This window comes from Rattus norvegicus, chromosome 6 (genome assembly GCF_021556685.1).
Source record: "Rattus norvegicus strain SHRSP/BbbUtx chromosome 6, alternate assembly SHRSP_T2T, whole genome shotgun sequence".
NCBI lineage: Eukaryota > Metazoa > Chordata > Mammalia > Rodentia > Muridae > Rattus > Rattus norvegicus.
Genome location: NC_141539.1, coordinates 94850947 through 94873527, shown reverse-complemented (window position 1 = coordinate 94873527; position 22581 = coordinate 94850947). Strand labels below are relative to the sequence as shown.

Below are 22581 nucleotides of genomic sequence, written 5' to 3'. Positions count from 1 at the left end.
TTCTTTTTTTTTTTTTTTTTATTTATTTATTTTGTATATGAGTACACTGTTGCTGTCTTCAGATGCACCAGAGGAGGGCATCCGATCCCATTACAGATGGTTGTGAGCCACCATGTGGTTGCTGGGATTTGAACTCAGGACCTCTGGAAGAGCAGTCGGTGCTCTTAACCACTGAGCCATCTCTCCAGCCCTCCATCAGACTTTCTAGTGAAGTCAATAGGATCATTTTGAACCTTTAAAAAAAAAAATCCAAGAGGATCATTTTCTTCATATCTATATACACATTAGCTTGAAATGTGTGCACTAAGGACTGTCATTAGGTAAGCAGGAACCCTCTCAAGACAGAAATGACCTGTCCCTTCGCTAGTAAGTTTTGATGCTCCAATTCTCCAATTCTCCATACAGGACTGGGTCTCGGAAACAGCTACCCATCTCTCAGGGCTCCAGGGCCAGCAGAAAAGGCTATCCTGGAACAAACTGGATCATCTGATGAGTGAGGAACCAGAGCTGCTTTGTCAAGAAAGCAAGAGGCTCCAGACTGTAGTTCAGAACACCCAAGCAGACCTCACACACTCCCGGGAGAAGGTAACTCAGAAGCTGCAGGTGTGGAAAATGATTCGATATGAAAATGAGTTGTTTGATACGGTCTTAGATGTAGATGTGAGTACCTTGTGATGGAAGGCTTGTTTTGAGATGAGTAAGTTTTCATTTACTCATATGTAAATTTATATATTTAAATTATTTATTTTAGATAACCAATTGTATATTAAAATACATCTGTGACGTTAACCCTCGTATTAAAAGTGCCAGCTGGTGCAAATTATGATATCCACATATTCCTCATTCTAACTGGTTAGCTGCCCAGACCAATAATAACCAAATGGCAAACTCAGACTTAAGGGTCAAGCTAAGTCTTCGTGAGAGAAAACTTGGTCCCCTTTGTAGAGACATTTCAAGGCCAGAATAAGTTTTAAAGTTCCAGATGACCAACCTGCTGACCCGCGTTTACCTGTGGCTGTGCCTCAGCTGTGCCGTCAACCACTTACCCTGTGCCTCAGCATGCTTGCTGTGGAATTCCAACCGTCCTGAATTTTCTTTGAGAACACCTACTGTGTGCAGAAGAATCTGCTGTTACAGAATCTGCAGTGGGAATAGGACAGCTGTGGTCCCCCTCATGGGCTTGGCACACGCAGGTGTATATCCAGCAGCCGACTCTACCAGAGTCAGCCTCAGCCACCCCTAAATGCTCTGCCCATGACGGAGCCACAGAACCCAGGTCTGCCCTCCCTCCCCCCATTTGTTCAGCAGCTCCTTCACTCACACTGGGCTCCTGGAGACTTAGCTGATGGAGAAATTCTCAAAGTGCCATTAACGTTGAGCTTGTAAGCTCAGCCAGCTTTATCTAGAAAGGATGTTTAGAAATAATTAAAAAAAAAAAAATAGGCTTCAGAATTCAGAGTCTAGGTCTTGCTATGTTGCCCAGGTTGGTTTGAACTTAGGGCTCAAATGATCCCCTGCCTCAGTCTCCCTGGTAACTGGGATCTCAGCCCTCTACCACCCTAACCAGCTGAAAAAGTGCTTTTTACTACCATGAAACCCAAGTAGTGAATAAAACATTCCCTGTTTGCCATTTGTTTCCCGGCTGGATGGTTAGAGAAGCATTTCTCTCTTACTAGATCCGTCAACTGGAATCCAACCTTCTGCCCACCAAGCACCAAAAGCAACTCAACCAATCGTGTACTGTGAAGCCCATAGAACAAGAAAAATTGGCCTTAAAGAGAGAGTGTGAACAGTCTCGGAAGGAGCGATCTCCTACCAGCAGGAAGGTGGGTTTGTCACGTATAATGGTGCGCCTGTGTCCTGACCAGTGTATTCCAGTGTCTGCTTCTTGCCTGGAGTGGCAGACTTTGAGCCTTCATAATCTTGTCAAAACAGTGTCATCGTGCTTTGACTGAGTAAAGATTTTTTTAAAACAAGAACAATTTAAGCTTTTAGAAGGAAGACGGTATGGGGCTGGGGATTTAGCTCAGTGGTAGAGCGCTTACCTAGGAAGCGCAAGGCCCTGGGTTCGGTCCCCAGCTCCGAAAAAAAAAGAACCAAAAAAAAAAAAAAAAGGAGGAAGACGGTTCACATATGCATGCACACACGTGAATGCATGCATACATGCACACACACACACACACACACACACATCACCACATCACCTTAAAAGAATTCATTTTAAATCGTATGTTTATATATGGGTATGTGCACATGAGTGTTGAGGCCAAAAGAGGGTGTCAGATCCTCTGGAGCTGGAGTTTTCGGCTGTTGTAAGCCGCCCAACATGGTTTCTAGGAACTCAGAATATCTGGAAGATCAGTATGCGCTCCTAACCACTTAGCAATCTCTCTAGCCCCTAAAACCCAGGTTTTAAAAGCAATACCAAAAACGAACAAAACAAACAACAACAAAAAGCCTTTTGAAGGTTTTAAGAAGGAGGGACAGAAGTGCATGCACAGCTATCTACTAATAAGAGGAGAAAGCAGAGTGGACCATCAAGCTAATATGACTGGCAAAGCTCTCTGAGAGGACTAAGAAATTCCTTACCTCCCAGTTAATGTTTGATAAGTATTTGGAAAGAAATGTGCATCTGAATAGAAAGAATTTACTTAGAAATCCATAAAGAAAAGCTTTTGATTTTTATCTTCACTCTTATTTATGAAGTTAAATGTTAGAGGAAAGAGGAAGTTTCTGAAAAATGGAGATTAATAAAACCCTGATGGGAAACAAGCATCAGGAGTCTGCGATGGTGTGAGATTGTATGTGAAGCGGGGGCAGTGCTGGCTCAAGGGGAGAGGGAGGGGCTGTGTTTTCTTAAGTAGTTTTTCCACTAAGTATGCACTTGGAACTTATGTACACACACACACACTTGTGGGCACAGCTATTTCGTTGTAGGGTAATGTGTATTTCTTACAGTGGGTGGCAGAGAAGTTTAAAGCCAGCTGCCTTAGGAAACTCTGGTCTTTGTGAGATGAGGTGGTTAAATCCAGATTGCTTAAATGCCAGCTGTGCACTAATGTGCACTGAATTGTTGTTTGTAGGTTTCTTTGTAGAATCACCTTGGCTTTCTTCCAAGACGAGAGGTCTCTAATGCAAATTTATCAAAATAAAAGAGAGCAACTCATTTTTTAAAAGTCCTTTTTACTTTGTTTGGTTTTTACAGGTCAGTCAGATGAGTTCCCTTGAGCGAGAATTAGAAACAATCCATTTGGAAAATGAAGGTCTGAAGAAGAAACAGGTGAGACTGGACGAGAAATTAATGGAGGTTAGTACTGGAGTAAACTATCTAAACTGTGGCCAATGCCTATGAGCCATTTCTCCAGAGAGACCAGACATAGCATTGAATTCCTGCTGGAAAAGTCTAATTGTCAGCCTTGATTCTTTGGTCTATCTTCCCCAAATGAACAGACATGTTTGCTTAGTTACTTACAGTCATAGGTATCCATGCTGCTTTGCAGAATGAAGCATAACTTTAACCCCAAATGTAAGAGCCATATATATCAATAAATGTGGATCGCAGGACTCTGCCTGATACTGCCTGAGGGGCCCAGAGCTCTCTTGTCATTGGTGTATATGTAACGGTTTCCCGATGTATCCTATCCTGCATTGTTTTATGATATCATCACTCTCCAATTACCTGTCCAGATGTATGTAGATCTGCATTTAGGTTTCTTTTCAGCAACTACTATCTTTTTTTTTTTCTTTTTCTTTTTTTCGGAGCTGGGGACCAAACCCAGGGCCTTGCACCCAGGCCCTTGCGCTTCCTAGGCAAGCGCTCTACCAGTGAGCTAAATCCCCAACCCCTCTTTTTTTTTTTTTTTTAAAGATTTATTTATTTTTTATATATGAGTACACTGTAGCTGTCTTCAGGCACACCAGAAGAGGGCATCGGATCCCATTATAGGTGGTTGTGAGCCACCACGTGGTTGCTGGGAATTGAACTCAGGACCTCTGGAAGAGCAGTCAGTGCTCTTAACCACTGAGCCACCTCTCCAGCCCAGGAACTGCCATCTTATGCAAATAGAGCTCAGGGGTAGAGGACTCCCTTTGCATGTGTGAAGCCTTGGGCTGGATTTCTAGTGATCAAAAAACAAAGTATTCATGGCTTATGGCAACATTGTAACTCAGCTGTACCTTGGGAAAGGTACAACTGGCAAATGTTAAGCTGATTTGGAAAACCAATCAATGTGTGTTCACTTGGCCCAGCAACCAGTGTGCTTTTGAACCATTACAGGATAAGAACAAATGCATAGCCCTTAGTAAGTGAAGAGTTGACGGAGATGGCTTGCTGTGGGTAGATGAAAAAATAATCTAACATGATTAACATAATAATCTAACTATAAAATCTGTATAAGAAAGCACACATAGAATGTATCTTGCTATCGTCTTAAAATACTGTGTGTACATATTTTGTTTTGTTTTTGAAGGCAGGATTATAGGAAGGAAGTTTTCAAAGTATTTTCTATTTGTTTGTTTGTTTGTTTAATTTTATTGTGGTTTTTCAAGGCAAGGTTTCTCTGTATAACCATGGCTGTCCTGGAACTCACTCTGTAGACCAATCTGGCCTAGAACTCAGAGATCTGCCTGCCTCTGCCTCCCAAGTGCCAGGATCAAAGTCATGTGCCACCTCTGGCTGACAAAGTATTTTCCTTATAAAGCTGCATATATGGCAAGATGGCTTTAGTGCTTAGCTTTAAAATAATGTGAAATGTGGGCAAAGGTATCACATTGACATTTAAATGACCACTGAGGTTTCTGACAACTTTATGTTCTCCAATTTACCCATGAATGGGAAGATTGGTGAAATCTCCATAAATGCATTCAAAACTGTGAGTTCAGCCTGTGCTTTGACGTAGATAGGAAATAGTTTAGAGGCTCTAATGAGTAAGATATCTGAGGCTGAGCTCTGGTAAGACTCTGAAGGGTGGCAGGGTGAATGCACTTATCCAGTGCTGGACTCGGTCCACACGCTCTACCAGTAAGCTGGATCTTCGCCTGTTTGCTCTAACCTGGGAAGCCCCCTTCTTCCAGGCCCATTTCTATTATTAACAGGCATCAGCCACTTCCTGCCATTCTTTTTCTCTAGTAGTAAATATTTGCTGATAAGGAAAATGAATGTTCCTAGTACCGGAAGTGAGTAAAGGAAAAGCATGAATTTAAACACAAAAAAGAACATTTTACATACTATTCTAATGAAATTCCCATTAGGAAGCAAGGCTGAGTTATTAATTCTACAGTTCTATAGACTGGATTTGTTTTTCCTCCTTCACATTTCTGAGCCATATGGCTCAGGCTGTCCTTGAACTCGCCATCCCTTGGCTTTTAGTCTCCTGAGTGCTTCTGGCACCACATCTAGTTCCAGATTGGATTTTGAACAGCTCTTTTGAGATAATTCACATCCTGTACAGTTTAAATTATACAGTTGGGCTTGGGGTGTGGTTTTACTTCTTAGACCTTGGGGACATGTATATAACAACTTTACAGCTTTACCCATTTTTTAAGCTTATAATCCAATAGCTTTAATCAAGCCCACTGCTTCTAAAACCTTTCATTACTCTCAGCTCTAACTCTTAGGCGGTAACCACTCTTCCGACCAGCCTGGTAAGTCAGGTTGCAGTATGATTGTAGAGGGTGGTGTATTGATGCTTTTGCTGTCTTTTGTGCTTAACCTGAGGGATCCACGGATTCCTTCCTCTCTGGCAGTTTTCCCATCGGTGCGGCTGAGGTGTGATGACTAGGCAAGGAAGTGTTCCTCTCTCAGCGTCTTTGGGGTCAGAGACTTTGAGAAAATGATTCTTATCTGGTGCACACGCTTGCTTGGGAGACATCTACCTCATCTCTACAAACTAGTTTAAGGGGCACATGTGAACACATATCCACTCTGGTGTAATTAAAGATTATAAATGAGGCCGAAAAATTCACAAGTTCACAGCCAACCAGATTACAGCAGATGAGGGTGCCACTGCAGAGCTGTAGTTTGTAAGGGCCTTGACTGTAAGCTGACACACAGCAGAGGTGACCTTGGTTGCTGAAATACTCTTATTCATGTGCTATAACTTACGCTTTTCTTACTCTTCCTGGAGCTCCTGTAATTTTCTCTTGTTTTTGTTTTGTCCGTGGCTAACCTAGAACTCAGTGGTTGGAAGCAGCAGAGTGGGGCGCAGCTCTGTGTCCGAGCTAGTGTGTAAAGGTAGAGCGCTCTTTCAGTGAACTCTCACGGCATGGGGATGTCTCCACCTCGTCTCCGTGCAGTCATTTCTGTTCATTATGGCAGCTCATACGTACGTGGACAAGAGCCAGTATACATTTTTTATTTTGCTTTAATATAGAATGTCTATTTACAAGGGTTCTCCCCAATATTTAAAGCAGTTTGAAGAAAACTGTGCCACTCTTAGGAACCTGTAGGTTCATAATCCCGTCAAACTCTTTATCCTAAGTAATGCAATGTTTTCATATCTACAACTACTACTATTTCAAAATGGACATACCCCAGAGACTTAGAATTTTTAAAAAAAAAATGGATAGTGGCTCTGAAACTTCATAACATTTCGTTATAGTTGAACTGAGAGGTCCTTCTCCCTCCCATAGGCCCGGAGGTGCTTCCTCTCGAGTTCCGTTCCTGCTCACGAGTATCGCATGCCTCGCATTGGGCCCGTGTCTGCTGAATGTGTTGACAGTTGAAAAGTAGCATGTTCCGTTGGCTAAAATGCATTCCTTTCCATTCCTTAAGTTTCATCAGCATGTTGATGCACTGTTTCCTTGCTGTTTTCAACAATACTTTTAGCTCAGTTCTGGGTGACCTGATGCCCCACACTAGCCTGTCTGGTTGCTATTTGAGGCTATAACTCCTACTAAATGAACCAAGATAGGTTGAAATAATTTTAGGTACAATAATCTTAAAATGCTCAGTTGGAGTTAGAAGATACATAGCCAACGAATTAAGGATTTCATGGAGATTTCTTTACAAATCTCCATGGTGGTAAGGAAAATGAGAAAAGCTTATAGCAAAAGCACTCTCTCCCATCTTCCCAGCTCCTGTCTCACTTTTAATGAAAGGGGGAAAGCAGTTGAAAGTTCTAGAATAAAAAACTGTAGATATAATTTAGATATGCTATGTATATCATAGACCTCATGCCCTTATAGTCACTCAGGAGTGAGGAAGGTCTGTTCTTTCAAGTCTTGGTCACTTGATTTATTATCTCCAAGAGGCAACCAAAGGGCTCTTCCCACACACTTCCACCAGACCGTGTCCTGCTTAAGTGATCAGGACTATGAAGGCCATGAAGGGATGGATCCTGGGCTCAGTACTCCCTGCTTGGCACCTTCCTTGGCAGAAGGCCCTGCACTGACCAAGCTTTGCCCTTGTCCCTCAGATGCAGCCCCTGAGGTCCGCTGGGACGCATAGCCCATCCTCTCACTGGGATCTGCAGTTGCTCCAGCAGCAAGCCTGTCCGATGGTGCCCAGGGAGCAGTTTCTGCAGCTTCAACAGCAGCTGCTGCAGGCAGAAAAGAGAAGCCAGCACCTGCAGGAGGAGCTTGACAACAGGACCTCCGAACCCAACACAGTGCAGGTACGGAGTGCTCTTCTCTGTGGAGAAGCTCGCAGCATCCTGTCCACTTTACCCTTGTTTGAAAAACAAACCAGTCGGAAGGTGGGGATGAAGAGCTCTGCCTTCCCTGAGTACATGCCCACAGAACCGCAGTGCCAGCACTCGCTTTGGTTTCATAGTTCTCTCCAAGTTCTCTCCTTGTAAGTCAGGCAGCTCCGTATGCTGGGCCTCCTTTGCACACTTGCGCATGACGGAAGATCAAGGTTCCTTGTGCATAGTGCAGAGTTGGCCCAACAGTCTTGTCTGGTGCCCAAAATGTCACAAACTCAATCCTGGGGCAGGAATCTCCACTGACAGACATTCTTGGTTCTCCCACACAGTGTGGCCTGCCAAGGTCTGAGAGGTCACAGGCGGGGATTCTTTATAACTAATGATGGAGAATGTGCAGATCCTTAGCGCTATGTTCTTAGTTACCTAGTTCACTTCACTCGATATTTGAAAGCTTCAAGTTTGAAAAACAAGCTCCAAATAATTGTTTCTCCTTAGTATATAATCTTCATTTTTCATAAATTTGTTCTTACCCATATAATTACTAGTGAGAAACAAAAATAAAAATGTCTCCTTTGTTTATGTCTAAGTCAATTCTTTCTGGTTTACAAATACTTAAGGCCCAGTTAATATTTGATAAGGAGTTTTCCAGTCTCTTAATCCTCTCAGAGGAGCTTTGCAAGCCACATTAGCTTTCTGCTTTCTCCTCTTATTGGTAGGTTGCCGTGCCGTGCCGTGCCGTGCCGTGCCGTGCCGTGCACTCACTCTTCTTAGCACAAACCTCAAACCTTCAAGAAGTCTTTATATGCTTGAAAACTCCATTTGTTTAGAAGCTTTCTATGTATTGTTCTCACCTCCCATTATTAGAGTCAGCCTTTAAGATCTAGATTGTTTGTTTGGTCGGACTGCTAAAGCCATGCCTAGCTCTCCGCAGACCACCTCAGCTCCCCAGCATTATGGTGAAACTTTCTAATAAAAACGGCTTTCATCGAGTATGAAAGGGAAGCTTCAGTTCTTCATTGTGTAGTAGAAATCTGAAACCTTGGCCTCTGTTTTTGAAAGGCTCTCCTAATAATGTGGCTAAGAGGTACTCATTGCTCTCCCAGACACAGTTTTTCCTAATCTGCCCATCAATATTTGAGAATTAAAAAAAAAACAAAAACAAAAACAAAAAACAAATGTCTGCTCCAAGAACTCCAGTATTAGACAGAAACTAAGAAAAAAAATCCTTCAGCCAGAGAAGCGCCTGTTAAACACATTAGCATGGCTTCTAGGCCTTTTCTTTTTCCAGTTGCTGAGCTGACTCTAATTCTAAGAATACTGCACATTATACAAATCTGCATGGTGCCTGTGAACAGAGGAAGTTCCGTCTGCCTCTGTGTTGCTTTGTTTGCACGTGTAGTGTGACTGTGTGTTCTAACGATGTGTTTGTGTTATAAGTGCGTGAATTTAGACTCCCCTACAAATAAGCCATAATCTTGTCACCAGGGTGAAGTATCCCACTTGCCTTCTTTCTCTAGGCCTTGCTACCGGAGCAGCGAGCGGTGCACGCAGATTCCTGCAGGAGGATTGGGCACCTCTGAAAACTGGGCTGCTGTTACCTTGACAGTCTCAAATGCACACATGCACACATGTACACGCACACCGTACACAGACATGAGCTGGGACATGTTGGAATCAAGTGCTCTTTTAAATTATTCGACTGTTACTTCACGGCTAAAGCCTTCACAGTATTGTTTCTCCTTTATGCAGACGTGAAAGACTTTGTGAATCAGTCACAAACTTCAGCTTGCTACAAATCAGCTTATTTATATGGTTTAAAGAGTGGATTTAAGATTCTTGAAAGCATATATTCTATATATTTTCTCATTCCATATGATGTAATTATTTTTAAAAGAAGGTACTACTTTTATATATGGAATTTGAAGAAAATCAGGGTTATTTATACTGTTTTTGTATAAGATGTACCATACTTTTTGACAGAAAAAAGGGAAATTTTGATGCAACAATAAAACAAAATTTAAATGTACGGCTGTCTTCTTTGTTTTCTTCTGCCATCTCCTTTGTAGCACTCAGTGTCCATTGAATTACCTGCTACTGTGGTTTTCTGTTTTGTTTTTTGAAGCAAGCATTATTCCTTATGCATAAACATTAAAAAGTCATTATATATTTTAAAATATAGGCCTTCTTTTCAAAGGCCAGACCGCCACGGCCCTGTGTATTGAAACTGCGTATTAAGCTTTTACTAAATACAGGTTGTTTGTCTTCAAATCGGTCACATGGTTTCATGTTTGAGCATCCTCCATGCTTGTCAAAGTACGTCTCTTAAAAAATAGCTATCACCCAGTCATAAACAACTGAACCACAATAATCATAACAATTGATAATAATCTTAAGGACTTGAAGCGCCTTCTAAAATGTGAAACTCCTGGTGTGGGCATTTTTCTAAGCGAGGGTATGAGCAGTGTCGTCTCTCTCCAGGTCATTTTGCTTCCTCAACTCGTGTCTCCTCACTCCCACCCTGGTGTATGAGAGGGAGAGGAAAGGCTATGCCTCTTCCTGTCCTGTGGTTTTATCTGGGTTCAAATGTCTGTGAGGAGATGTTTTCACTTCTAACCTGCTCTGATGATAGATGCACCCCCTAGTCCGATGTTTGCTTCACACTGACACATCACTGAGAGTCAGAGGAGTAGGGCAGCTGGCAGGAAGAAGTAAGAAACCAACCCTTGGATGGTCCCCAATCATTTCACAGGAAAATGAGAGGCGTGCATTGCAGTTGACTGGAAACATTAGGTGACCCCAAATAACCCAGTGTTTGCAATGTTCAAAGGCCTGCGGGATCACAAAGACACAAACCACAGTAGAAGGTTGGTCCCCTGCTTTAACTTACTTTGAATAGTCACTCTGTTAAAAGTGCACATGGGTTTCAATCAGGGGTTTAAGAATTAATATCAGGGGATGATGGAGCCAAGGTAAGAGCCTTGTCTTTTCCTAGATTGCTCTATGATTGTGCTACTTTTCTAAGGTATTGTCAACATGTGCAGTGCCCACAACTCCCATTACATCAGAAACCCATCCTCTGGTTACAAAGGAAAGCATCAGCTGTCCTTTCTCTAGGTGTTTATGGGGACAGTAACTACCAGTACCTCTAGTTGACATGATTTTCAAATGATAATACACTTCTTTCTCCCTCTTCTCCTTAGGGAAGCCAGGAACACCTTGTAAATCTCATGGAAGAACGAATGATAGAAGTTGAGCAAAAACTAAAGCTGGTGAAAAGGCTTCTTCAAGAAAAAGTGAATCAGCTCAAAGAGCAAGTAAGCCTCTGTCACTTCTATCTGTCCTGACACTCCAGTTTGTATGGGTACACAGGGTGTGTGTTTGTGTGTGTGTGTGTGTGTGTGTGTGTCTGTCTGTCTGTGTGTGTGAGTGTGTGTGCGTGTGTGTGTACATGCATGTGTGTGAGTGTATGTGTGTGTGTATGAGTGAGTGTGTGTCTGTGTGTGTGTATATGTGTGTGTGAGTGTGTGTGAGTGTGTGTGTCTGTGTCTGTGTGTATATGTGTGTGTGAGTGAGTGTGTGTGTGTCTGTGTGTGTGTATGTTTGTGTGTGTCTCTGTGTGTGTCTGTGTGTGTGTTTGAGTGAGTGTGTGTGTGTGTTTGAGTGAGTGTGTGTGTGTGAGTGAGTGTGTGTGTATGAGTGAGTGTGTGTGTATGAGTGAGTGTGTGTGTGAGTGAGTGTGTGAGTGAGTGTGTGTGTGTTTGAGTTTGTGTGTGTGAGTGAGTGTGTGTGTGTGTGAGTGAGTGAGTGTGTGTAACCTCAGATGTTGGCCTTTGGGACATATCCACTGTGGGTCTCTCTGATTAGGCTAGGCCTTTCTCTCCCTCAGCACAGGGGTCACCTCTGCACCACTCACTGTACCCAGTTTTTTATATGGGAATTGGTTTTCTCATTCTACCATGTGGGAATCAAACTCAGGTCCCCATACTTGCAAGGCACAGACTCTATTAGCTGAGCTATCTTTCTAGCCCCAACATTCTAGTCTGAACTCCAGATTTTGCATCTTTTTATTGCTGCTAATTTGTGTTGTTAATAAAAGTTAATTCTGCTGGAGATGTCTAGAAAACTTAGGAATTACTTTCATATAAACCCCAAAATAAGAATTCCATCCCACAATTTTTTTTTCAAAAATTCACTGAGGCCTTATAAGATTGTCTACAATTTTATACAGTATATTTGCTAGCAGTGGCTCTTGTCTAAAGTGTTCTTAATGAAGTTCAATGGCTTGAACCAAATATAGATGTTTTTATCCAGGATATGAAATATACATCTCTAAGTAAGCAGAAAATGATACATTTATTTTTTTGAAATTGGGTAATAAATGTAACATTGGCTTTCTTGTTCCCAGTAGTTTGTGACAACCTCAAAAATACCTTGGGCTGATGAAATGGCTTGGTAGGTATCACACCAAGCCGGACAAGCTACACTCAATACCTGGAACCCATGTGGTAGAATGAGAGAGCCAATTCCCATAAGTTGTATTCTGACTTTCACACATGTATATGACCCCACACACATTCAATAATTAAGCAGACAAATACTATTTTAAGCATCTTATTGCTATCACCAGGCTCCAAAAGCCTGCTTTGAATGGGGTCTGAACTCCCGATTCTAGACCATTAAACAACTTGATCTTTTTACCTGCTAATTATAGACATGACCACTCTGTTTAAAAACTACCTGTGTATAAAACAAACAAACAAACAAACCAACAAAAAACATGGACAAGAACCTTTTCCTAGCCTCTCAGAAAACAGAGACTGAGACAAACAGGTTGGGTACAGAGCAGAATTTGCCAACCCTGGTTTTCTAGATACATAAAACCTAAGAATATTAGTGCCAGGAGAGAGATCTAAATGCCGATGCATGCAAGAACAGATGCATGCAGAAACTTTCCTTTGCTCTGTATCTTAAACAGAGGAGGAGGGGGAGGAAAACCCCTTTTGTGAGCAATTATCCAGGTAGTCCTTTGTGTGTTCCTATGGTCATTACAAGCTGCTATGTGTCACATCCTGTTCTGGGCACTAGAGACACAGCTCTGAGCAAAGTGAAACTCCTGGGCATGTGGAGTGTAAATTCTAGCAGGCCTAGAAGACGCCAAGAATTTCTCCAGATGGAAGCTTTAAAAATAAACAAGAGATAACTCTACTTTCCATATAGGATCACACAAGATCTAGAAGCCTAAAGAGAGCTTCCTGAAGGCCTCTTAAAGCAAGTCTAGAGAGCTGGGTGGAGAGTTGTAGGAAAGTAGTCTATAGAGCTGGATAGAGAAATGAAGGAAGGCAGTCTAGAAAGTTGAGTAGACAGATGTAGGGAGGCAGTCTAGAGAGCTGGGTAGACAGATTAGGGAGGCAGGCTAGAGAGGGTAGACAGATTAGAGAGGCAGGCTAGAGAGCTGGGTAGACAGATTAGGGAGGCAGGCTAGAGAGCTGGGTAGACAGATTAGAGAGGCAGGCTAGAGAGCTGGGTAGACAGATTAGGGAGGCAGGCTAGAGAGCTGGGTAGACAGATTAGGGAGGCAGGCTAGAAAGCTGGGTAGACAGATTAGGGAGGCAGTCTAGAGAGGGTAGACAGATTAGAGAAGCAGGCTAGAGAGCTGGGTAGACAGATTAGGGAGGCAGGCTAGAAAGCTGGGTAGACAGATTAGGGAGGCAGTCTAGAGAGGGTAGACAGATTAGAGAGGCAGGCTCGAGAGCTGGGTAGACAGATTAGGGAGGCAGGCTAGAGAGCTGGGTAGACAGATTAGAGAGGCAGGCTAGAGAGCTGGGTAGACAGATTAGGGAGGCAGGCTAGAGAGCTGGGGACAGATTAGGGAGGCAGGCTAGAAAGCTGGGTAGACAGATTAGGGAGGCAGTCTAGAGAGGGTAGACAGATTAGAGAGGCAGGCTCGAGAGCTGGGTAGACAGATTAGGGAGGCAGGCTAGAGAGCTGGGTAGACAGATTAGAGAGGCAGGCTAGAGAGCTGGGTAGACAGATTAGGGAGGCAGGCTAGAGAGCTGGGTGGGGAGATGTAGGGAGGCAGTCTAGAGAGCTGGAGAGATGTAGGGAGGCAGGCTCGAGAGCTGGGTAGACAGATTAGGGAGGCAGGCTAGGCTGCAGTAATTTAACAGAATGGGGAAAACGGGGTGTGGGCATCTGTAAATACAAACCACTGCTAGCTCATGCTGTCCTAAGAGAAGAGACTAGAAAGGAGAGGAGAATCAGCCAAGGAGAAAGCATTTACTTCTATGCCTACTAGTTTGAATCTTGTCCTTTAAGCATGAAGGGTCACTGAAATGTCTTAATTGAAAGAGGTGTGGGGAAGGAAGGAATGGTGAGTTATGACGTTTCAGTCACAAGTAAGTTCTGAAGTGTACTATACCTGCCAGCTACTTAAATTATTATGACCCTGGAAATGACAATAAGTTGGCCATTCTGTAGCCACTCTTTATTCTGCTACCTGCTTGAGTCTGCTATGGAATGATGAGTATAAAATATGGGAAAAAAAGGTTAAAGGCAAGAACAGGAACAAGAATTAAGGTACCAGGTTGGCTAACAAACGTGCTATCTCCCTGTAGACTCCAGACTCTAACCATAACAGAGGGCATACCTTTGGGGGATTGGTTGGTAGAGGAGAGAAAAAAAATGGGTTAAGAGAAGCAATTGCCAAAACAATTCCTAAGCTGCTTAATGTTGAAATAATATATATATATATATATATATATATATATATATTACAGGTTGTAGTTTTAAATGGTGAAGCACATCTATGAAGAGTGGATGTTAATGCAGTTAAAATCTCAAAATGCTATGTTGGACAAGCATTTTTAGTATTTTTAAAAATAGATAAAGTAATACCACGTATTTAGATGGGAAAAATTAATTTTGGAGCCCTTAAAAAAAATCCACTTTTTGTTTTGTAATTAGGCTTTAGTATGAGACTTAATATTTGGGAATACAAGCAGAATAAATCCACACTTCTGTTTGCATTGTACACCAGTAAAAGGTACTGATACAAAGCACACAGGTAGCAGAACTGATTTGCCACTATTAACTTCCCCTATGCTTTAAATTGGGAGTCGTTAACACAAATGGAACCAAGATGTTTCTTGATCTGTCCTAGCTCTGCAAGAATTCAAAAACAGATGCCATGGTGAAGGATTTGTATGTTGAAAACGCCCAGTTGTTGAAAGCTTTGGAAATGACTGAACAGCGACAGAAGACAGCAGAGAAGAAAAATTTCCTCCTAGAAGAGAAGATTGCCAGCCTCAGTACCATTGTCAGGAACCTGGCCCCAGCACCACTGACTTCTATGCCTCCTCTGAGGTCATAGCCAGCCTGAAGGATGCATACCAAAGGATGCACTTTACTGACACTGTAGGAATGTGTTAATAGGTCCTCCAAACCCTCCAACTAAAAAACTTCAATGGCTTAAAACCAAGCCTCCCCGAAGTCTGCCAGCAAGGAAATTGGAGGCTCCAAATGGGTGCTTACTGGAATTCCACAAATCACTATTTAAATTTTGCTATTTAAATTATTCATAAGCACTGAACTTTTAAAGTATGCTCTGGATCGCTACCAAGAATGAAATTAACTTAGCCTTAAAGTCCTAGTTTTTAATGTTTCTAAATTGCTGTTATCTGTGTATGCAATCAAGGGACCTTTTAAGTTTGACATCTGACTAGAGTGGTTATTATCTTTTTTTGGAAACATTTGAGTGGTGAAATCATTCTGCTTATAATACTTTAGTCTCCTTAATTAATTGGCTAACTGCGGTTCTGTTTAGAGAAAGCTTGGCCAATAGCGAGCCACTGAGGTCAGAGAAGGCCCATGTCCTGATCCAGTTCTTGCTACTCTTGCTGTATAACAGATTCAGAACTAACTCACTCAGCTACACTCCTAACTAATCCTTTAAATGTCCTTTCTCTTCCTCCTAAAGCTTTTGTTGTCTTCTAAAACATTGATAAAACTGTACTCTTTTAACATTACTGAACTAGAGGGAGACCACAGACAGACAGACCACTTTGGAGTAAAAAGCCACTCTTGGAAGATGATCCCATGGAGCATGGTGGAGGTAATTTTGTCTCTCCCAAGCCTTGGAAGTTCATGGACATATCTTTGAGTTTGTGTCAAAAGCTCAGGGAACGATGTTAAACCTTCTGTCTGAACTACTTGCTTGCTGCCTGGCCTCTCTAAGAACTGGATATATGTAAACCACACAACCTTATTGTCTTATAGATTAACAGCCATAGACTTTTGACTTCTATATTTAGTGCACTTAAATATCTGAGAAGGCCTTGACTGTAGAGTTAAAAACCTCTCCTACTAACAAAGACTTTTTACTGTTTGTTTAATACAGGTCAAGATGTCTACGCTTCTGACCTTTTGATACCTCATTATCTGAACTTATCTCATACTGTGGAGAGCACTGTCATGCTATCAGGGGTAAAGGAGAGAGATTAGACAGTTTCACTTTAAGAGGTACAAGAGAAAAGTAAACCATTGTGTATGGGAAGGGAACCAAGACAAGTCATATAGGCTGAGAAGTCACATGATTCGAGGAAGTCTTTGACCATTTCCATCAGGACTCGTTTGGATTCTTCAGAGCCTCCAGCCCAGAGCTCCCTCTACCAAGTTCTGACGTGGCACACTATCTATGCTCTGGTAGTTCACACTCGTTTTGCACTACTATTCCTATCAGAACGTTCTGATTTCCCACTGGGGAAAGAATTAACTTTTCCCTACAATCGTACATCTAAATATTTGACCTCTGGTATTGTGCTCCTTCTAAGTCTTTCTTCTCAGCTACTTGTATGACATTAGCTTGAGCAGAAAATTGTGGATAGGCCAAGATCAGAGGTAAACTCTGTGCAGCGCTCATGTGAGATGCTTCAGGTTCTAAGGTTAATGCCACTGGGACTGAACAGTAAGCACGTTTCTCCAACAGTTGGCTGGTGTGGGGACATGTTTGTGCTTCTTAATTTTATTTTATATCATGAGACATGTAGGTTAGTGTTTCTTATAAGTCTGCATATGTGTATATATACATAAAATGTTGTACAATGACTGTAAATAGGTTTTGAAAAGTTTTAGAGTTCACTTAGAATTATTTCACCCAAAAGTCAAAATGCTACTTTAGTAAAATGTTAATTTCTTGCTTTATCCCACTTACTAAGTAGGGAGGGGAGATCAATGTGAGAAATGTCTGTAGATGTCCTAAATGTATACAGTTTATTTTTTAAAGAGACTTTTAGAGTGGGAGTTTAACTGCCCATGCAGAGTATAGCTTAAAGTGTTAAAAGCATCAAAAGTGAAATCCTAGAATTATGTGTAGATTCAGCTCTCAAACTTTCTTTCCAGTGGTTCTCTCCAAAATCACAGATGATGTGTTTTATGGCCATAACGACTGTTGTTTCTTTTTTTTTTTTTTTTTAAAGCACTGGTTTTAGACTTTTAGACATTGCTGGGAAGACCCTGTTGCCCTGTTTGCTGACTTCTAGTTTTTAAAGGCCTTGCTCTTTTGTTTCCCCTAAGGGGAGAAATGTTTTATTTCATCTAAAGGTCTTTACTCTTAGAGAGTTTGTGAGGGAGAGAAGCCCGTGTGGTTTAGGATGAGCCACGGTATTTTTATTTGCTGTGATTTCAGCTAAGCTGTGTTAAATGTGAATCCCTCCTTGAAACTGCAGTGTGCTGTTTGTATATTTGCTCATCAGCATGTTTTGTATGAACAGATAGAAGTCATAACTTTAAGGTATAGGAGGACATCTTACAGGTCTAGAGTTTCAGTAATAAATCAATATTCAGGGAAGGTATTATTTTGAGAAACTTTTTTTTTTTTAAGAAACAAGTTAGGCTTCTTGGGAAACTTTTTTTTGTTTTGTTTTGTTTTGTTGGTTCTTTTTTTCGGAGCTGGGGACTGAACCCAGGGCCTTGCGCTTCCTAGGCAAGCGCTCTACCACTGAGCTAAATCCCCAGCCCCAGGAAACATTTTTAACATGTGGGAATAAATTTGTGATTTCCCCTCTTACTTCGCTGAGTAAAGAAAAGGAGAACACCCCGGAAACCGGGAAAGGGAATAACATTTGAAATGTAAATAAGAAATACTCAAGTTAATAAAAAAAAAAGAAAAGAAAGGAAAAGAAAAGAAAAGAAAAGAAAAGAAAAGGAGAACACGCTGCTGATGTCAGCATCTTTTAAGGTCCCAGTCACAGAAGTCTGAGCACAATGTGAGTCGTTCTGAGTGGATCGCCTGCGATTGTTTAGCATTCCAGTGAGTCATTAAGCAAAGCCAAAACCCAGGTCAGAGCCTAAGAACCAAAGCACGCACCGGAGAGTCAGTCAGGAGATGGAGGCTGCCCCCACTTGAACATCTTAGCACTGTAAAGACTCCGCTTCAGGCATCTGGACAGCTATTTAATAGCAAATTAAAGTTGTGCTTTTTCATTTTGTTTTTTGGATGATGTAAGTTTATTCTCATTGCAAGAACATTACCATAACATGACTTAAAGGAATACAGGTTAAAAACAAAACAAAGTAAAACCCAAAAGTAAACCAAGATTAACTTGAGTTAATCTAGAACCATCCCCAGAATTGTTTTCTGCCCAAGGTTAATGTGAATATGTTTATATTGGTTTTGTAATTTCATTTTAGTCATTCTATCCCAAAAAGAGTTTAATGTGAGCTTAAAATGTAAATAAATAATTTTGCAAACATGCCTCTGGTCTTCTGTTTTGGAGTTTTGATGAGCAGTTTTTGTATGTTTATTGTTAGACTTTTAAGTGAAACCATGAAAATGCTGCAGGAAACACATTCTACAAATGCAGAACCAGGAACATGCTAAGTCAGAATCATCATTTTAAGCCTGCCCCGGGGGACTTAAAAAGGAAGATTCCCCCAGCTCATGTAGCTCTTAATGCCAAGCTTGTGCCTCACAGAGCACTGCTCCTTAGAATGGTAGACAGAAGGCACTTGCTCACACTCCATTGTCTGGATAACACGGTCAGTGAGCGAAGTGAGCCTGTACTTTCAAAGACTGACTATATGTGTTTTCAATGATAAGATTCAAATTTAATATTCTTAATCAGGTCTGCAAAGTCCACTTTGTAATGTAATATATTCACATGTCCTGGGATTCAGACATGGAAATCTAAGGACATATTAACTGGTGTTCAGGAGGAATCTTGCTTGATGTTCTACAATTCTCAATGCATGTGAAAGTTTTCAAATCATGGTGTACATTCTGTGACCACAATTAAGACAGAAATTAGTAATACAAAGATAGCTAAAAAGTTACCAAATATTTAGAAAATAGATAATTCATTTTAAAAATATAGTTCTTGAGCACTAGGACCCCTCAAAGTCCACCTATACAGTGACACACTTGCTCCAAGGCCACACCTAATAGTGCCACTTCCCATGAGCCAAGCATATTCAAACCACCACAGTGATCTCCACTCTCCTCTCTGTTCTCTATTTCCAACTCACCACTCTCCTCCCCAGCCCTCTAGTGAAGCACTTTCAAGGTCAGTCCTCCCTCTCTGACTACTTCCTGGGGACTCCACCATTAACCTTTTGGCAGGCCCAGATTTCCTCCTTCCTTGGACCCTTTCAGTCCTAAGCCCTTCTAGACCATCTTCATCCCTTTGTGTCTCCAATACCAAGATACACACTGTAGGCGGGACAGACGGAAGTGAAGCTGGAATCGCGGGCGCTTTCTCAGCCATGGTGTCTGATTCATTCTTAAGGAACTGAGAACTTAATCTACCGAAATGTCAAAAAGACCATCGTAAGCCCCAGCTCCTGCAGCACAAATGCCCAGCACACCAGGGTTTGTGGGCTACAATCCACACAGTCACCTCACCTACAACAACTACAGCCTGGGAGGGAACCCAGGCACCAACAGCCGGGTCACAGTGTCCTCTGGCACTGCAGTTCCAAAGCCTTCAAAGCCAACAGATAAGCTGCTGATGAGGTACGTGAGGTGCAGCAGAAAGGTCTGGGACCAACTAAAGGCTTCCAACCCTGACCTAAAGTTGTGGGAGATTGGCAAGATTATTGGTGGCATGTGGCGAGATCTCATTGATGAAGAGAAACAAGAATAAATGAACATGAAGCAGAAAACAGAGTACAATGAATCTATGAAGGCCTATCATAATTCCTGAGTACCTTGCGTATATTAGTGTAAAAAATCATGTGGCAGCTGCATAGAGGAAGAAGTCGATAGAGACAGAGACAGTCTTGCATGAGCATTCAGCCTGCTGGGGATCCAGATGATGATGATGGCTTTTCAATGACGCATACAGCCACTGCCCGTTTCCAGAGAAGCCACCGCCCTTCAACGAGATCCTCAGTGAGAGTGTGGTACCTGATGTGTGGTCGGTTGTCACAACAGCTAGAATGCAGGTCCTCACACAACAGGTCCAGTCTTTAAAGGTTCTTCAGCGGAAACTCGAAACCGAACACCACCAGGAAAAGAAGAGGAAATTCCTGGAAAGCACAGGCTCCTTTAACAATGGACTTAAAAGGTTGTGTGGTCTGAAGGCAGAAGTAACATGGAGAAGATTGCAGCTGAGATCGCACGCGCGGGCGGAGGAACAGGCCTGCAGAAGGCAGGAGGAGAGGGAGGAGGGGGCAGTGCAAGCTGAGCGCAGTCAGGGCAGCATCGCCCCCAAGGAAGAGCAAGTGGTGAACAAAGCTGAGAAGGATGATGAGAACATTCTGATGGAGACTGAGGAGACACACCTTGAAGACAGTCGGTCGGAAAGCCAGCAGAGTGGTGAAGAAGGACATCTCCTGAGGACAAGGACAGTGGGCAGAAGGGGGTTGAGAGCATGGAGGTGGAAGAGACCAGGGACAGTAACGTCGGCTCAAAGAGCAACAGTGCCACAGTGGAGCAGTCCCCCACCTCAGTGCCAGAAGATGAGGAGTAAATGTTGCCTTGTTTTGTGTGACCTAAAACTTTTTTAAATGAAAAAAATTTTTGGTTTAAAAAAAATATATATACACACTCTACCCAGAACACCCATAGCCACACGAAGCAGGGACTCAGAAGCACTTCCTACCAAGGAACCTACAGCCACCACATTCCTAAGATCCAAAGAGAACAATAGAAACCAAGGCATGGAACGTCTGCCCAACACAGACAAGATAAGATATCAATACCTGCAGTTCTAATCACCCCAGACTCAGATGCAATAAAAGACACTCATTAACACTCAGGACAACCTGCTTCCAGCAGAGCCTACCCATCCTACTGCAGCACGCCTCAGGAAATGCCATGTGGTTGATGCAAAAGACAGGACTTCTAAACAGCCATTATGTGTATGCTCTGGGGGCTCAGAGAGGATATGATTAAACCCATTAATGAAGTCTGTGAAAACACAAACAACAGAACGTCAACAATGCAAGACGTGAAAGTAGAAATGAATCATTAAAGGAAGCCCAAACTGAGGGAAAACTGGAAATGAAAAATGTAGGAACTCAAACAGGAATCCCAGAGGCAAGCCTCACCAGGAGAATTCAAGAGATGAAAAAGAGAGTTTCAGGCACTGAAGACAAGATCAAAGAAATGGATAGCTCATTTAAAGAAAATGTTAGTTCTTTAAAAAAAAAATGCAGGCATAAAACATCCAGGAAATCTGGGAAGGCAAAAGAAGACTAACCCTATGAATAATAGGAAGAGAGGAAGGAGAAGAAACCCAGGTCAAAGGCGCAAAACTATATTTTCAACAAAATCATTAAAAAAATTTCCCCCAAATCTAAAGAAGGAAGTGTCTATCAAGATATTAAAATGTATTCAGAACACCAAATGGTCTGGACCAGAAAAAAATTTTCCCCATGTCATATAATAATCAAAGCATTATTGATTGTAGAGAAAAAAAAAAAGATTACTAGAGTTGCAAGAGAAAAAGACAAGTATCATACAAAGGCAGACCCATTAATAACACCTGGCTTCTCAGTGGAGCTGCTAAGAGCCAGAGGGACTGGACAGATGGCCTACAGATGTTAAGAGACTGCCAGCCCTGATGCCAACCCAGACGACAATACCAGCTAAATTTTCAGTCACTATGGATGACGCTCACGTGCACACATGTGCACACACACATGCGCACGCACAGGCATGCACATGCATGCACACATGTGCACGCATGCACACACACACACACCAAATCTAAGCAGTATCAATCTGCACATTCAGCTCTACAGAAGGTGCTAGAAGTAAAGCCTCCACCTGAACAAGTTAACCACACCCAAGAAGACACAAGAAATAAGTAATCCAGCCCAGCAATCAGAACGGGAAACAAACCTAACAACAAAATAACAGAAATCGGCAGACCCTGTTAATTGATAACTGTCAATATCAATGGTCTCAAAGATAAGGAAGGACACTACATACTCATCTAAGGGGGAAAAAAACATCAAGATGATGTTCTGATTTTAAACACCAATTCACTAAACACAAGGGCAGCCAATTTCATAAAAGAAACACTATTACAGTTAAAAAAAAAAATACATGTTGACCCTCACACAGTGATAATGGAGGACTTCAATGGAAGACCAATCTTTTCAATAGACAGGTTATACAGACAAAAACCAAACTGAGAAATGCTGTACCTATATGACATCATAAGTCAAATAGACCTAACAGATATTTACGGAACATTTCATCCAAACGCAAAAGAATATCTCTCCTTTTCAGCAACCATTGGAACTTGCTCCAAAATTGACCACATGCCTGGGCATGAAGCAAGTACCACTAGATAGGAGAAGACTGAAGTAACACCCTGCATCCCATCTGACTACCAGGATTAAAGCCGGGTATCAACAACAACAGAAAGCCCACAAACTCGTGGAAAATGACCAACTCACTGTTGAATGGAAACTGGGCTGAGGCAGAAATTAA

The 22581-nt window shown here is 42.1% G+C and overlaps 1 protein-coding gene and 1 pseudogene across 50 annotated transcripts in view; both read left to right on the top strand.

The window, feature by feature from the left end:
- Positions 1 to 18393, top strand: part of Nin (ninein) — a 102172-nt gene extending 83779 nt beyond the window's left edge. For 11 of the 50 annotated variants that reach the window (XM_087552707.1, XM_087552698.1, XM_087552693.1 and 8 more), the window contains 6 exons: positions 406 to 585; positions 1677 to 1826; positions 3206 to 3307; positions 7416 to 7613; positions 10844 to 10957; positions 14803 to 18393. In XM_087552707.1, the coding sequence (XP_087408833.1) occupies positions 406 to 585; positions 1677 to 1826; positions 3206 to 3307; positions 7416 to 7613; positions 10844 to 10957; positions 14803 to 15012 (954 nt within the window). In that variant the 3' untranslated portion in view covers positions 15013 to 18393. 50 annotated transcript variants of the gene reach the window in all.
- A 1010-nt stretch (positions 18394 to 19403) lies between these two features.
- On the top strand, positions 19404 to 20608 carry LOC148005290 (SWI/SNF-related matrix-associated actin-dependent regulator of chromatin subfamily E member 1 pseudogene; annotated as a pseudogene).
- The last annotated feature ends 1973 nt before the right edge of the window (positions 20609 to 22581 follow it).